This window comes from Gorilla gorilla, chromosome 13, assembly GCF_029281585.2.
Source record: "Gorilla gorilla gorilla isolate KB3781 chromosome 13, NHGRI_mGorGor1-v2.1_pri, whole genome shotgun sequence".
NCBI classification, from domain to species: Eukaryota; Metazoa; Chordata; class Mammalia; order Primates; family Hominidae; genus Gorilla; species Gorilla gorilla.
The window spans coordinates 88,753,301-88,768,271 of NC_073237.2; the positions used below are offsets into that span (position 1 = coordinate 88,753,301).

At 39.8% G+C, this 14,971-nt stretch overlaps 1 protein-coding gene and 1 non-coding gene across 3 annotated transcripts in view; both read right to left on the bottom strand.

Moving 5' to 3' along the window:
* IARS1 (isoleucyl-tRNA synthetase 1) overlaps window positions 1-11,284 on the bottom strand; it is an 81,994-nt gene extending 70,710 nt beyond the window's left edge. Inside the window, exons 1-6 of one of the 2 annotated variants that reach the window (XM_019033339.4) lie at window positions 10,983-11,284; window positions 6,832-6,957; window positions 5,669-5,825; window positions 5,335-5,454; window positions 4,080-4,162; window positions 3,260-3,377 (exon numbers count right to left, since the gene is read on the bottom strand). In XM_019033339.4, the coding sequence (XP_018888884.3) occupies window positions 3,260-3,377; window positions 4,080-4,162; window positions 5,335-5,454; window positions 5,669-5,825; window positions 6,832-6,957; window positions 10,983-10,987 (609 nt within the window). In that variant the 5' untranslated portion in view covers window positions 10,988-11,284. The remainder of the gene's footprint in view (window positions 1-3,259; window positions 3,378-4,079; window positions 4,163-5,334; window positions 5,455-5,668; window positions 5,826-6,831; window positions 6,958-10,982) is intronic. The other variant, XM_063696556.1, reaches the window with a different exon arrangement.
* Window positions 10,004-10,136, bottom strand: LOC115935927 (small nucleolar RNA SNORA84). The gene has a single exon (XR_004071515.1). It is a non-coding gene; the product is annotated as a small nucleolar RNA SNORA84 (small nucleolar RNA).
* Window positions 11,285-14,971: the final 3,687 nt, after the last annotated feature.

The window sequence follows — 14,971 nt, forward strand, 5'->3', positions numbered from 1 at the left end:
ACCACCATGCCCAGCTAATTTTTGTAAAAAATTAAAATTTTTTAGGCAGGGCACGGTGGCTCATGCCTATAATCCTGGCACTTTGGGAGGCCAAGGCAGGAGGATCGCACAAGCTCTGGAGTTTGAGACCAGCTGGGGCAATATGGTGAGATCCCATCTCTACAAAGATAAAAAAATTTCCTGGGCATGGTGATGCACATCTGTGGTCTCAGCTGCTCAGGAGGGTGAGGCTGGAGGATCACTTGAACCCAGGAGGTCAAGGCTGCAGTGAGCTGTGTTTGCACCATTGCATTCCAGCCTAGGTGACAGACTGAAATCCCTTCTCTAAAAATAAATAAATAAAAGTTTTAAGCCAATACATATATATGTATACTTACATATATACATACACACATATATATATATATATTTTTTGAGACAGAGTCTAACTCTGTCACCCAGGCTGGAGTGCAGTAGCACACTTTCGGCTCACTGCAACCTCAACTTCCTGGGCTCATGTCATTCTCTTACTTCAGCCTGTGGAGTAGTTGGAACTAAAGGTTCACGCCACCACGCCCAGCTAATTTTTGTAATTTTAGTAGAGATGGGGTTTTGTCATGTTGCCCAGGTCGGCCTCCAAAAGTGCGAGGATTTCAGGTGTGAGCCACTGTGCTTGGTCAAGTCAAAAAAATTTTAAAAACCCTTGGTCAACAATCAATATACAGATCGCGTAGAATAGAGGTCAGCAAACCACGGCCCCTGGGCCAAATCTGGCTCATCACTTGTTTCATGCAGTGGGTGAGTTAAGAATGGTGACAAAATTGAGAACACTTTGCCTGAAAAGCCTAAAATATTTAATTTGCAGAGGAAAGTTTCCCAACCTCAGTATTAGAACTAAACATTAAGTATACTCTGTGACTCACCTGGGCGTGGTGGCTCACGCCTGTAAAAATAGCAGCACTTTGGGAGGCTGAGGCAGGTGGATCAACTGAGGTAAGGAGTTCAAGACCAGCCTGGCCAACATGGCGAAACCCTGTCTCTACTAAAAATACAAAACTTAGCTGGGCATGCTGGCGGGCACCCGTAATCCCAGCTACTCGGGAGGCTGAGGCAGGAGAATTGCTTGAACCTGGGAGGAGGTTGCAATGAGTCGAGATCACACCACTGTACTTCAGCCTGGGCATCAGAGTGAGACTCCGCCTCAAAAAAATAAAAATTAAAACAAAGTATACTCTGACCCGATAATTCCACTACTTGTTATATAACCAACTGAAATGTGTACAAGACCTAAAAGACAACAGTCACCATGTGTTTAAGTCTTAGTAGATCCTGATTAAAAAAAATAAATAAATAAAAATAAAATATAACCCCTTGGGAAATGATTAAACCATTAGAAATATGAACTGATGATGTTCAGGAATTACATAATTTGAGAATATTAAAATAAAAAATATTAAAGGTGGCTAGGTGCAGTGGCTGACACCTGTAATCCCAGCACTTTCGGAGGCCAAGGCGGGTGGACTGCTTGAGCCCGAGAGTTCAAGACCAGCCCAGGCAACATGGTGAAACCATTCCTATAGAAACACATAAATTAGCCAGGTATGGTGGGATGTTCCTGTAGTCCCAGTTACTCAGGGGGCTGAAAGGGGAGATCACTTGAGCCCGGGAGGTCAAGGCTGTGGTTAGCCGAGATTGTGCCACTGCACTCTAGCCTGGGTGACATAGCGAGACCCTATCTCAAAAACAACAACAACAACAACAAAAAGGTGACTGCTGATGACTTTTTAAGGTGTGACAACGAATGCTAACATGGCAATGTTTAAAGAAGATAAAGATTATTTATGAAAGATCTATACTGGATTATTTCTTGATGAAATAATATGGTATCTGGAATTTGTTTCAGAATTGGAAGGAAAGTGGGAAAGAATATGTGTATGAATGAGGCAAGATTAGCCAGTCATTGGTTGCTGGGGGCCTTAATGGGCCTACAGAAATTAATTATACCATTCTGTTTACTTTTGCATGTCCCTGAAACTGTCCACATTCAAGTGTTTTAAAAAACAACCAAATAGGCCGGGCGCAATGGCTCACAACTGTAATTCCAACACTTTGGGAGGCCAAGGTGGGTGGATCGCAAGGTCAGGAGTTCAAGACCAGCCTGGCCAAAATGGTGAAACCCTGTCTCTACTAAAAATGCCTGGTGGTGGGCACCTGTAACCCCAACTACTCCAGAGGCTGAGGCAAAGAACTGCTTGAATCGGGTAGGTGGAGGTTGCAGGGAGCCAAGATCGCGCCACTGCACTCTAGCCTGGGCAACAGAGCACGACTCCGTCTCAAACAAAAACCAAATATAGCAATATATTAAGATTTGACAAAGGTAAGCCCTGGAAACCTTGTGTTTACCATATCATTCTCTACATTGTTAAGTGCTTAAAATATTTTACTAAAAAAATACAAACATGAGCACAATCACAGAGAGGTGGTAAGGAGATAACAGAAATCATCATACCTGCCTTACAAGGATTTACAAAGATCAATCAAACAGGATATGTGAAAGCATTCTATAAATAAAACGTGCTTTGAAAGGCAAATTTTACTAATGTAATTTTCAAACCTAGGCCATGAAACAAGAATTCCAAACAAGTCAAACATCCTTTAAAAACAGAGGGTCAGATAAACTCTCAAAACTGAAAACAACTCAGTATACACACGAGAAGAGATGGTTCACATTTCAGAAGACTTACTAGTATATAATATCTGTCTAGATATGGTATAACAATACACTCTGTAAACATCAAACATGTCTAAACACCTCAATCATAGCAACAACAACTGATTCTATTTCATCAGAGGAAAAATAATACCATTTGGCATCTCAAATTAATTTTTTTCCAAATACCATTAACAAATAAATGATATCATGAGGTCCCAGATAAGGCACAAAATTACCCAACCCTTAAGAAACGATGACTACAGGAAGTATGTCAAAGCTGGACTTGTTAACCCAACAGAGAGGCACAAAAATATGGTCAAAACAAGCAAAACCTATCACATTAAGACACATCATAAATCCAATGTGGAAAAAAAATCCCTCATCTTAACAGAGCCTTAGTATACTAACTGGCAATATTTCCAGCACTCAGTAAGAAGTGGTCAAAGTGGTGGATGTCGTGGGCAACATTCCACACCGGGTCTACTTGGGAATACCTACTGTGATCATAACTACTCAGCTTCCACCCACAAAACTCAATGCTGAATAATGTCTCTACATTTCACGTACCTTATAATTCTGGTGTGACTCGAAGTTGGAAAGTGGAGTGTTACATGCCGTAGAGAAGGGCATGACTTTCACACCTCTATAAACAAGGCCTTTATCATAGAGTTGTTTGAAGACCCACCTGGTAAGAGATGGAGTTTCACAATTACAGAACAAAATTCTATTTCTGAAAATGCAAACATTTATGCCATTTTCTTTTTAGAGTTTCTGTCTGCCAAATAAGTGAAAAAACAATGTCTTTCATTGGGAGACTGGCTGGTAAATTATAACAGATCAATATAGTAAGACATCAGGCAAACATTAAAATGCTAATATCTACTGATATCGAATGATGTTTAACACATAATGTTGATTAAGAAAAGCAACTGGCAGGCTGGGCGCAGTGGCTCACATCTGTAATCGTAGCACTTTGAGAGACCAAGGTGGATGGATCACCTAGGTCAGAAGTTCGAGACCACCCTGGCCAACAAGGTGAAACCCCATCTCTACTAAAAAGACAAAAATTAGCCAAGCATGGTGGCGGGCGCCTGTAATCCCAGCTACTCGGGAGGCTGAAGCAAGAGAATCGCTTGAACCTGAGAGGCGGAGGTTGCAGTGAGCCAAGACTGTGCCACTGCCCTCCAGCCTGGGCAACTGAGCGAGACTGAGTCTCAAAAAAATAAAAATAAAAGTTCTACATTCAAAAACAAACCTGTTCCCAAAGATTTTCAGAGAAATAACGATGGACTCAAAAATAAACTGATTCATGCTAGTGCATTTTTCCAATTATCAATACAACAGAATATTTATAGTTTATCATATTTACAATTTTAAATAAACCTACCAGACTGATTCCATGAATTGTGGATACAGAGTTTTATAGTCATTGTCAAAGTCAATCCATCGGCCAAGTCTGCTAACAGTAGACTTTAAAATATTAATATTAGAACAGTATTAGACAATGATATTTATAATTGTACATCAACGTGTGTTTATTTCTATTGTCACCACAAATGAAAATTTTGGGAAAACAGAATAATCAACGGTACAAGTAAATCTACACTGCCAACAACATATTATGTAAGGTTAAGAACCAGTTTTCTTGGCATTCATCCTACATGCACAAAATGTTATTTACAAGTATAAATATTCATTTATAAAAGTCTACCAAAACCACCACTTGGCAAATATCACAGGCATAATTATTACTGGCAAAAACCATCCATGGATGTTAAAATTAATAAGTGAATGTATGACAAGAAAAAGAATATTTGGAAAGAATCTCCCCACAAGATACTTATTAATTACAAAGGAAAAACTACAACTTTACAAAGCAGAAAGCTGACAGCACTTTAACCAAGTGAACAAAGTTATCACCATCAATGTGACATAGCCACAACACATGCCACCTGATATAATGCATTGAGAAGGGCATAGCATCACTTCTGTGGCATTGTCACCAAAAATGCATAACCTAAATTAAATCAGGAAACCTCACACATTGAGAGACATTATAGAAAATAGCTGTTCTGCAATCTTCAAAAGTGAGAAGGCCATGAAATACAAAGGACTAAATAAATGTTCCACACTTAAGAAGACTAAAAAGACATGACAACTAAATGCAATATGTGATTGGTCAGAAATAAAAATTAATGGGGCAACTGCTTTTGAAAATTCTATTAATATTATGGTTACCGAAGATGTTAGCAGCTGGGAAAGATGGATGAAGGATATAGGGGAAACCATCATACTACTTTTTCAATTGTTTAATAAGTCAAATTATTTCAAAATGAAAAGTTAAAAAAATTGAAAAAAGTATTTGAGAAAAAAAGAAAAGGCCTATATATCATGTTATACTTATTAGAATTTTTCCCTATTGGTGATCATGCAAGAAAGTTAGACCAATTAAGCACACAGAAGTCAGAAGAGAGATGGTTCAGTTTAAGCTAACCGTTTAAGTAATAGGGTTGAAGGTGGAAGCTAACACTTTTTCTACAAAAAATAAATTAATAAAAAAAGCACAAGGGACCATAAACCATTTCAATGCCCATTTAGTAACTACATTTGCTGTTCATTCTACTGAAAAAAACCCAACATACCTTCCACTCAGCAGAATATCTCATCACAATCGCTCGGCACTGATTGTTATACTCTGTAATCCCCATTTTGGCCACATCCTCTGGTCCTCTGATTCCCAGTGTCTTATCAATTTCATATTCCTGAAAATTTGTGATAAGACTGTTACCACGCTGCCCTATGAAAACAACTGCAACTATGCAACTCTAGAAAACAAAACAAATCAAACTACAAATATTATAGAAATGAACTAGAAGGTCTGACAGTCAACGTTCATCATACTTGAACATATTATATGACAAAATCTAATGCTTATAAAAAAATCAGAAAATTATAAAGCTGGATACTCAAACATACCACAGGTAAGCCATGGCAATCCCATCCAAATCTTCTGTTAACATGAAACCCACTCTGGTGAGCATATCTTGTAACTATATCTTTAATTGTACCCGCAAGTATATGTCCATAGTGAGGCAGTCCAGTTGCAAAAGGAGGACCATCATAGAAGGTAAATCTAACAGGTAATAAAAATATATGAAGCCATTTAAAAACAGCCAAAATTTAAAGCATTTTTCTATAGATAGCTCTTGTCATAGTGGAGTCTTCAAGAAGGAGAAAAGCAGCAAGATCAGGAAACCGACAGACATAATTGTTTTGATATTTACTGGTGGTCCTGCCTTCAGAAAGGCTACAATTGTGGTAGAGCTACAGAGACCTCCATTTGATTATCCATTTTTCATTAGTTACATGACATAAGGCAAATTATTTATCCTGATCTTGAGTTATCTCATCAGTAAAATAGGGCAATAAACCCCTATCTCATAGTTTTTGACCAGGGGAGACATATAATGAAAACACTGATTAAAGGACTAGTCTTTTAGGTGAATGAGGACTAAAGGCAGGTAGTACTATAGTAGCCTTCTATGGGGTACTTAGGTATAAGTGCCTAAACAAGGGTGGTGATAAAGATAAAGGTGGAAAGAGGGTGACACAGAGGATGACATATAAATTTTACTCAGATGACCTTTTAAAGAAACAAAATTTACCCCAATAATTGAGAACTCATTCATTCAATGTATATCTACTACTGAGTACCCACTATATAGAGAGCTGGGGGATTCTGGGAATAGAAAGATTAATAAAGAGTATCTGCTTTAGGCCGCGCGTGATGGCTCACACTTGTAATCCCAGCACTTTGAGAGGCCGAGGTGGGTGGATCACTTGAGGTCAGGAGTCTGAGACCAGCCTGGGCAACATGGTGAAACCCCGTCTCTACTAAAACACAAAAATTAGCTGGTGTGATGGTGGGCACCTGTAATCCCAGCTACTCGGGAGGCTGAGGCAGGAGAATCACTTGCATCCTGGAGGCAGAGGTAGCAGTGAGCAGAGATTGCACCACTGCCCTCCAGCCTGGATGACAGTGCGAGACTCCATCTCAAAAAAAAAAGTATCTGCTTTAATGGAATTCAGTCTAAGAAATGACTATTCTTAAGGGACCTTAACCTAAAAAATTCACATACTTTGGTTTATGTTTTGATTGCTTTAAGCATTCCTGAAAACAATTAAATTCAGTCCAAAACTCCAAGATTTTCTCTTCTTCAGCAGGAAAATTTATGTTTTCTGGAACTTGTTGAAGCATTTTGTTGCTGCAAAGGAAATCAAATTTATTACTGTCAAAAGAGAAATCTAGGAATAACAGAGTACCATATTATTAACATGGGTGTATATGACACTATCCATACTTTTAAAAAATTATAGCTTTATTGATGTACAATTTACATAGTGTAATGTAAAAAGTGTACAATTCAGTGGCTTTTTAGTATATTTACAAGGTAGTATAACTAGTAATACCTAATTTCAAAACGTTTTCAACCTCCCCTCCCCACCAAAACACCCCAAAACCATTAGCAGTCACTCCCCATTCTTTCTTCTCCATAGCCAGTGGCAACGATTTATCTTCTTTCTGTCCCTGCAGATTTACCTATTCTGGACATTACATATAAATGGGAAAATTTATATGAATCATCTATATGTGGCTTATTGCATCTGGTTTCCTTCCTCTAGCATGTTTTCAAGGCTCATCCATGATGTAATATGTATTCATACTTCATTACTTTTGATAGCTGAATAGTATTCCATTTCATGAATATGCCACATTTTGTTTATCCATTCATCATTTCTTGGATACCTCTATTGTTTCCACTTTTTGGTTATTATGAATAACGCTGCTATGAACATTCACGTACAAAATTTTGTGTGGATCTATGTTTTCATTTCTCTTGGGTTTGTAGCTAGAAGTAGAATTTCTGGGTCACATGATAATTCTGTATTTAACTTTTTGAGAAAATGCCAAAATTTTTCCAAAGTGACTGTACTATTTTACATTCCCTCAGCAGTGAATGAGGATTCTAATTTCTTCAGATCCTACCCAACACATCTTATTGTCCATCTTTGAATTACAGTCATTCTAGGAGATGTTAAGTAGTATCTTGTGGTTTTGATTTGCATTTCCCTAAGGACTCATGATGCCGAGCATCTTTCCACGTGCTTATCGGCCATTTGAGTATCCACGTTGGATAGATATTTATCCTTTGCCTATTTTCTAATTGGGCTCTTTTTGTGGTTGGGTTTTAAGGGTTATGTATACATTCTGGATACAAATCCTTTATCAGATATATGATTTATAAAAAATTTCTCCTGTTCTGTGGGCTGTCTTTTTATTTTCTTCTTGATGGCATTTTCTGAAGCACAAAGATTTTTCATTTTAATGATGCCCAATTTGTCTATTTTTGGTTTTGCTGCTTGAGCTTTTGGTGTCATCAATAAACCATTACCTAAACAAGGTTATAGATTTTTCGCTTACATTTAGGCCACAAATAATTTTGAGTTATTTTTGCATATGGTGTGAGGGAGGGGTACATGGCTATTATTTAATATTCAGTAATGGTAGAGACAATGTTTCCAAAAGTAAGCAGGAAAATCTTGGAAATTCTATCTAGTGGTGCAAAAAACTCAATAATCTGAAGAAAAATATCTCAAATAGTTAAGAATTTTCTTACCTACACTCACATGACAGAAATCAGTTCTCTTGAAGTAACTTCATCTTCTCTTTGAGGAAAACTGGTAAAACTTAAAAAATCTTAAAGCTAAAAAGATGAGAATCTCACATTCGAATATAGATTCCAGTTTTCCATTTTACCCTTTTTATTGCTTATTCATGATTTTTATGAAGGATGAGCCCTATACCTTTCTGGTTTAGTCCCTAATGAGAGAAGTCTTAAAGTGTCTTTTTAAATGTTTTGCTAATAACCTCATGCAGAGACACTTGATCAATCTATGACTTAAGTATCTAGTGAGCCACCCTTGAGACCTTTCCTTCTCAAAGTCTATTTATATTTACTTAACAATTCTAACAAGGTGGGTGATGAGCTTTCCAAGTCAGTATCAGATCAGAAGGGGATAGAATTGCTAATAAGAGAACAACAGAGAAGATAAAAAATCTTAAGTACTCAAGAACCACAACAGACCAGGGTAATCATCTCTACAGGAAAAGACACCTACATACCTCAAACAGTTTTGAAAGCATCAAAAGCATCATAGTCTAATCAAGTTATTGATTCAAGTTATCATTAAAAAAAAAGTCTGTGACAAGTAGTATCTTTCATTTTCTTTTACCCTCATTAATTTTTCAGATGTGTGAGTGCCTCTGAGTTTAATTTAAGAAAAAACAGGACAAGAACAGTTGGGCTGTTTAACTAACTGAAATAGCTATTTCTGATCACAGTATGCCATTAAAAGGTATTAAACAGAAGTTTTAAGGCATTTTAGATCTTCAACTCTTATTATAACCTCTAGCCTTTCAAGGACCAAAATAAGTGTTTGTGCATTTACTGATTTATTTAGGTTCATTGCGTACCTTATCAGAGGCCAACTGAAACTTATGGGATTGTTATCTGAAGACTAACAGACCTTTAGATACCAACACATTCTAATCTCTTCAAGGCTGGTCCTACTATGGCCCACATCTATGGGAGCTTATTAGAGATGCAGACTTACCAGCCTCACCTCGCACCTACGAGTCAGAACCTGCATTTTAACAAGATCCCTAGGGGATGAGCATTCACATCAAAGTCTGAACATCACCACTCTTGCACTGTTCTAACAATTATTCAGGAATATCTATCTGAATTTTTATTTTTGAGAAAATAAGATTTAAGCTTTCTGAGAAGAGGACCATTCCTTTTTTTTTTTTTTTTTTTTTGAGACAGTGGCTCACTCTGTCACCTAGGCTGCAGTGCAGTGGCACAATCATGGCTCACTGCAGCCTTGACCTCCCTGGGTTCAGGTGTTCCTCCCAGTTTAGCCCGCCAAGTAGCTAGGACTACAGGTGTGCACCACCACACTCAGCCTTTTTTTTTTTTTTTTTTTTTTTGGTGGGGAGGGGGTGGTTTGTAGAGACAGGGTTTTGCCATATTGCCCTGGCTGGTCTTCAACTCCTAGGCTAAAGCGATCCTCTTGCCCTGGGCTCCCAAAGGGCTGGGATTACAGGCGTGAGCCACTATGCCTGGCCAGCTCATTCAGCTTTTACTGTGTTTTTTAGGGAGTCTCTACTTTCCCCAAAGATTAAGAATCACTGCACTATTACGTCAAGCATAAAGACTCAGTATAACAGCATTGACTATTCAGGAAGAATCATGTACCAGCGACCGGGCTATGGCAGCTGCTGAGGAGAAGCAGCCTCCATGCATAAATCACAGGATTGCTATGGCCCATCGAATCCACTGGAGAGCTGTCCATGCACAACAGCATCCAGCAATCACAGGGCAGGGACAGAGCAGGTTAACCTTGCACAACAACCTTGTTGTGCAGAGGGATGCCATCCCCTTTGCTTCCCTCTTATTATAATCCAGGCCCTTGACTCTTCCCTGCTCCACAACTCCTTCAGGTCACCTTAACCTCAACTTCCCGTTCAGCAATTTCGAGACCACCCTCCCTGATATTAACTACATATTATTCACATTACTTCATATTATTTTGCCTCAATATATTTTAGAAACGCACACTAAAACCATGTTTTGTTTAAAATTTCATAATTCCTTCCAGAATTGCTTCCCTTTTAAACTACTGTATTAGTGGTTCCAATATTCTTCCCATTACTTAGGCATGACATTTTTGAGTCACCCCTGACACTACTCAGAAGATACACACATCCAATTAATCATCAAGTCATGTGGATCCTACCTATAAGTCTATTTCTGTTCCCCCCTTTCATTCTCCTCTAAATCCATTTCTGTTTCTCCTTTTATTCTCAGGTCTTCATAATCTATTAAGTCAAATGTAACCTGAAAGTGGGACCATCTCAAACGTTTCCTCAATTTAGTTATATCCTATTAACATAGACTCCACAGGTATACTCATGCAAATGTACAAATGTGTATACAATGACATTCACCGAATAATTGTTTCTCCAGGCAAATAACTGAAAACAATTTAAATATTCATGGTGACTGAAGTAAATTACGGTACATCAATAAAATAAGTATCTCGCAGCCATTGAAGGTAATAAATTAAGACATATAAAAATACGTATTGCCTATACATAAAGTCACAGCTATATCAATTTATGCTATGTATATCATTCTCAAAAGATTTTACTCATTTCAAACACTACCTCATTCAAAAAGGCGACCATAAATTCCTGAGGCTGGAAACGAACGAACGGCAAGCCCCGAAGAAACACGCTCTTTTAAAAATTAAATCTTGTGCTACTGTTTCGGGGTTGTAACGCGTGCGTGACCCTCGTCTTTGAGGGCCGGATCCTGCAGGGAAGAGAGGGCGTACCTGAGGGGCCCCGCGTGCCTGGACAGCCCCGCGGGCCAGCAAGCCTAGAAGCAACTCATCCGGCGTCCAAGATGCAACTGGGCGCACGGAGGTGATGCAACGCGCTGAAAATGCGGGATCCAGGGAAGGAGACAGGCTCCGCACCGGCCAATCAGTGCGCGCTGCCTGACACCTGCCAACAAGCCAGGCGCCGATTGGTCGCGCCGGACATTATTGCGCCCACTGGCCCGGATGGTGCGACAGTGGTGGTTGCTGGTTTTGCGCCTCCACGTGGAAAACGAACCAGCGCTGAGGGCGGCGCTGTGCGTGCTGCTTGTATCCGTTGCAGTAGTGTAGACCGAGGTCTCACTCGGGTTGTGGGCACCTCTGGGTAGGTGACGGCCCACTGGGAAGGGGCGCCGAGGTCGGGGGTCATGTTCTTCATCTTGTTTGCTTTTGTCAGTATTTATCTGACTGGACACTTCGTACCTAAATTCATATCGACAAACAGCAACTTCCGGAGAGGTGGCTTTAATAATTATACTTTTGGGCCCTGAGCCGCCGACCCCAAAGCAGCTTCTCCTGTCATAAATGGCTACGTGAAACGATAATAACAAAAGGGAAGGAAGGGCCTGACAACCAGATTTAAAAGTTTTATTGTATTTTACTTAAAATGTTTCCGGTAATGAAAACATTGCATAAACGATTTTTTTTTTCTTTTTTTGAGAAGCGGTCTCATTCTGTCGCCCAGGCTGGAGTGCAGTGGCACGGTCATGGCTCACTGCAGCCTCAACCTCCCCGGATCAGATGATCCTCGCACCTCATCCCTGGCCAAGTAGCTGGGACTACAGGCTAGTGCCACCACGCCCGGCTAATTTTTGTATTTTCTGTAGCAACGGGGTCTTGCTATGTTGCCTAGGCTGCTGTCAAACTCGTGGGCTCAAGCGATCTGCTTGCTTTAGCCTCCTTAACTGTTGGGATTACAGGCATGAGCCACTGCACCCGGCCTGCATACTTATTATCATTGCTATGAGTCGGCTTGGTACCTTACTGATCTGCTGGTTAAAATCTGGAGCCTTGCAAAGGGCAGTAGGCCTCGGGCTTTGGCCCCAGAGCCTCTAAAGGAAATTCTGGATCTTGCCAAATTGGGAGTAGTTCCGTAGCTGCCTATTGTATCCGTTAGAGGGATATAAAAAATTTATCTGGCCTAGAATAGGTAGAATGCAGTTTCTTATTAAGTTTAGGAACATTTTGATAGTCTGTTTAGCATATATTTAACTTTACTTACCGTCTTGGCCCTGCGAGAAGGATTAAAGTGGTTTCATGTCCTCCATCACTGGTAACTCAGTGTTCTGACTATACTCACATAACGTACGTAATTTAATAGCTGCAAATCTTGTTAATTAACTGAAAGTATTTGGAATGTGTTTGAAGTTTTCACATTCCTCACGTTGCACCTTGTTCAGTTCATTTTTGTCACCTATCCAGAGAGCCCAGATAGAGCCAGACAGAGGGCTCCTGGACAAAGGTGAGGTAGGCCAAGTCTAATTATTTAAAAATTTGATTGAGAAACATTTATATTAATAGTACTGTTGTGTTGGAAATAATGCTCAAAATCCTAAGGAAATTGAACATTCAAACAAAGGATTTTCAGCAAAGCAATTTTACTTCTGCGCAGTGGGGTGCTTCTCCTTGGCCAGTCACCATGAGAGCACACCAGAACAAAGGGGCACGAGAACCTTTATCCCTGACACAAACCCTGCCCCTGTACCCTTTCTCCATTGGCCGGAGTTGGGCCTCACAATCTAAAATAACCACGGTTGGCTAAACATTTTAACTTTCTTTAGATAAGGTGGGCACGTAAGAGAGAGGGGAAAGGGGGAAGGGCTGTCTGTAATGAGCTAGAGAGCTAGTCTTCTCTTCGGATAAGGAATACGAGCTGGTACTGATAACGCCTGGTACTGTGGCCTGTCTAGGCATGTAACAAAGGCAGAAAGAGGAGAAAAAGGGAAGAGGGGGGCACTGTGAATTAAAGAATAAAGGATTGATCAGGCTATTTGAAGAGAAACCTCATCATGTCCCACAGTTGGAAGGTATGGGAAGACTAAGTCTAGAAAAAGTTAAGCAAATGAAAAAATTCCAGCAAAAAAGTTAACTGTAGTCAAAATATATTACTTGGACTGAAGAGGTGAATAATTTTTTCACCTTCTCAGAGTATGTAGTGTCTGGAAGTGAAAAACCAAGAAATCAGAGCATAAGCTTGTTAGGTAGAAACAAGGAGATAAATACTAGAGAAATTAAATTGCTGAAGGTGGTTTCATCTGGGGAGCAGGAACTGGGGGGTGATGTTACTTATTTGTCTGCTTGTGAAACATGTGCCGGATTTAAATTACGGCCACACATTCTGACACTCCTCCCACTAAGAAGTGAGGATCTGTGTCCTCTCCCTTTCAGTCTGGTTGGGCTGTGTGTCAGTTTAAACCTGTAGAATACAGTGAAGTGACTGAGCCGGTTTCTGGGCCAGGCCTTAAGAGACAGGCAGCATCTGCTTCCTGCCTCTGAGAACACTTGCTCCTAGAGCTTTTTTGCTATGCTGTAAGGAAGCCCATGAACAGGCACTGAGTGGGCCATCTTAGAAACAGATCCCGTAGCCCTAGCTGAACCACCCCAGTGAAAGCACACAGCACAGATCAGCAGTCCCTAGTGAGTGTTGACCAAATTGCAGTATTTGTGCATAAAATAAATGATTGTTACTGAGATGATTTGCTATGCAGCAATAGAAAATAAGGTACAAATGTGATCTACGTCAAGAGAAGGTAGAAAGTGTGAATTATTTATCCTGCTGCTTAGTTGTCCACACTCTCCTTGAAGTCTGAAGTTTTGGAAACCTAGGAATCCAGAATGACTCTTCAAGTTATTTAGTTCCTTGGACCCTTACTAAAAAAACATACAGAGCATAAGCCCTAGGGTCATAATGGTTAACACACCATATGAAATCCCAACAGTTAAGAGTTTATATTCAGCATAGGTAAATCAATAAATACTAATTTTAGGTACACACATCATGGCTCAATGATAGTCCCTTGGAACTATATAATACTATTTCTTTCTTTCTTTTTTTTTTTTTTTAAGATGGAGTCTCACTCTGTTACCCAGGCTGGAGTGCAGTGACATGATCTCAGCACTGCAACCTCTGCCTCCTGGGTTCAAGTGATTCTCCTGTATCAGCCTCCCTAGCAGCTGGGATTACAGGTGTGAGCCACCACACCCAGCTAATTTTTGCATTTTTAGTAGAGACGGGGTTTCACCATGTTGGCCAGGCTGGTCTTGAAATCCTGACCTCCTCATGATCCGCCCGCCTTGGCCTCCCAAGTACTGAGATTACAGGTGAGCCATCACGCCCGGCCTATGTAATACTATTTCATACAGAGCCCATTTTGATAGGAGACATATGTCTTGAAATGTAGGCAGGTTGGTTTATTTAATGTAATGTTAAATATGTTTCCCTATTTGGGCTCAAGGGTCCTGACTCCTAATTGTGACTACCTATCTTTCAGGCACTTGGTATTTTTCATAAGCTTTTAGTCTAACTAGAATTTTGGGATTGGTGTACATCTAGATGTTGTTCCTTAATTCCTAGAGGCCAATGACAAGATAACTGTATTTGGCTTCCTCTCCTGGTCCTCACAGAACTCTTATATGTTGGTCTGAAATGTCCTATATTTCAGTTAACCATTCACCAAAACACAAGTATAAAACTCAATGTTGACTTGTAATTTATCAGTTTAAACAAAAATGACAAAATGGAAGGTGTATTTGACATAATCAGAAATAAACATT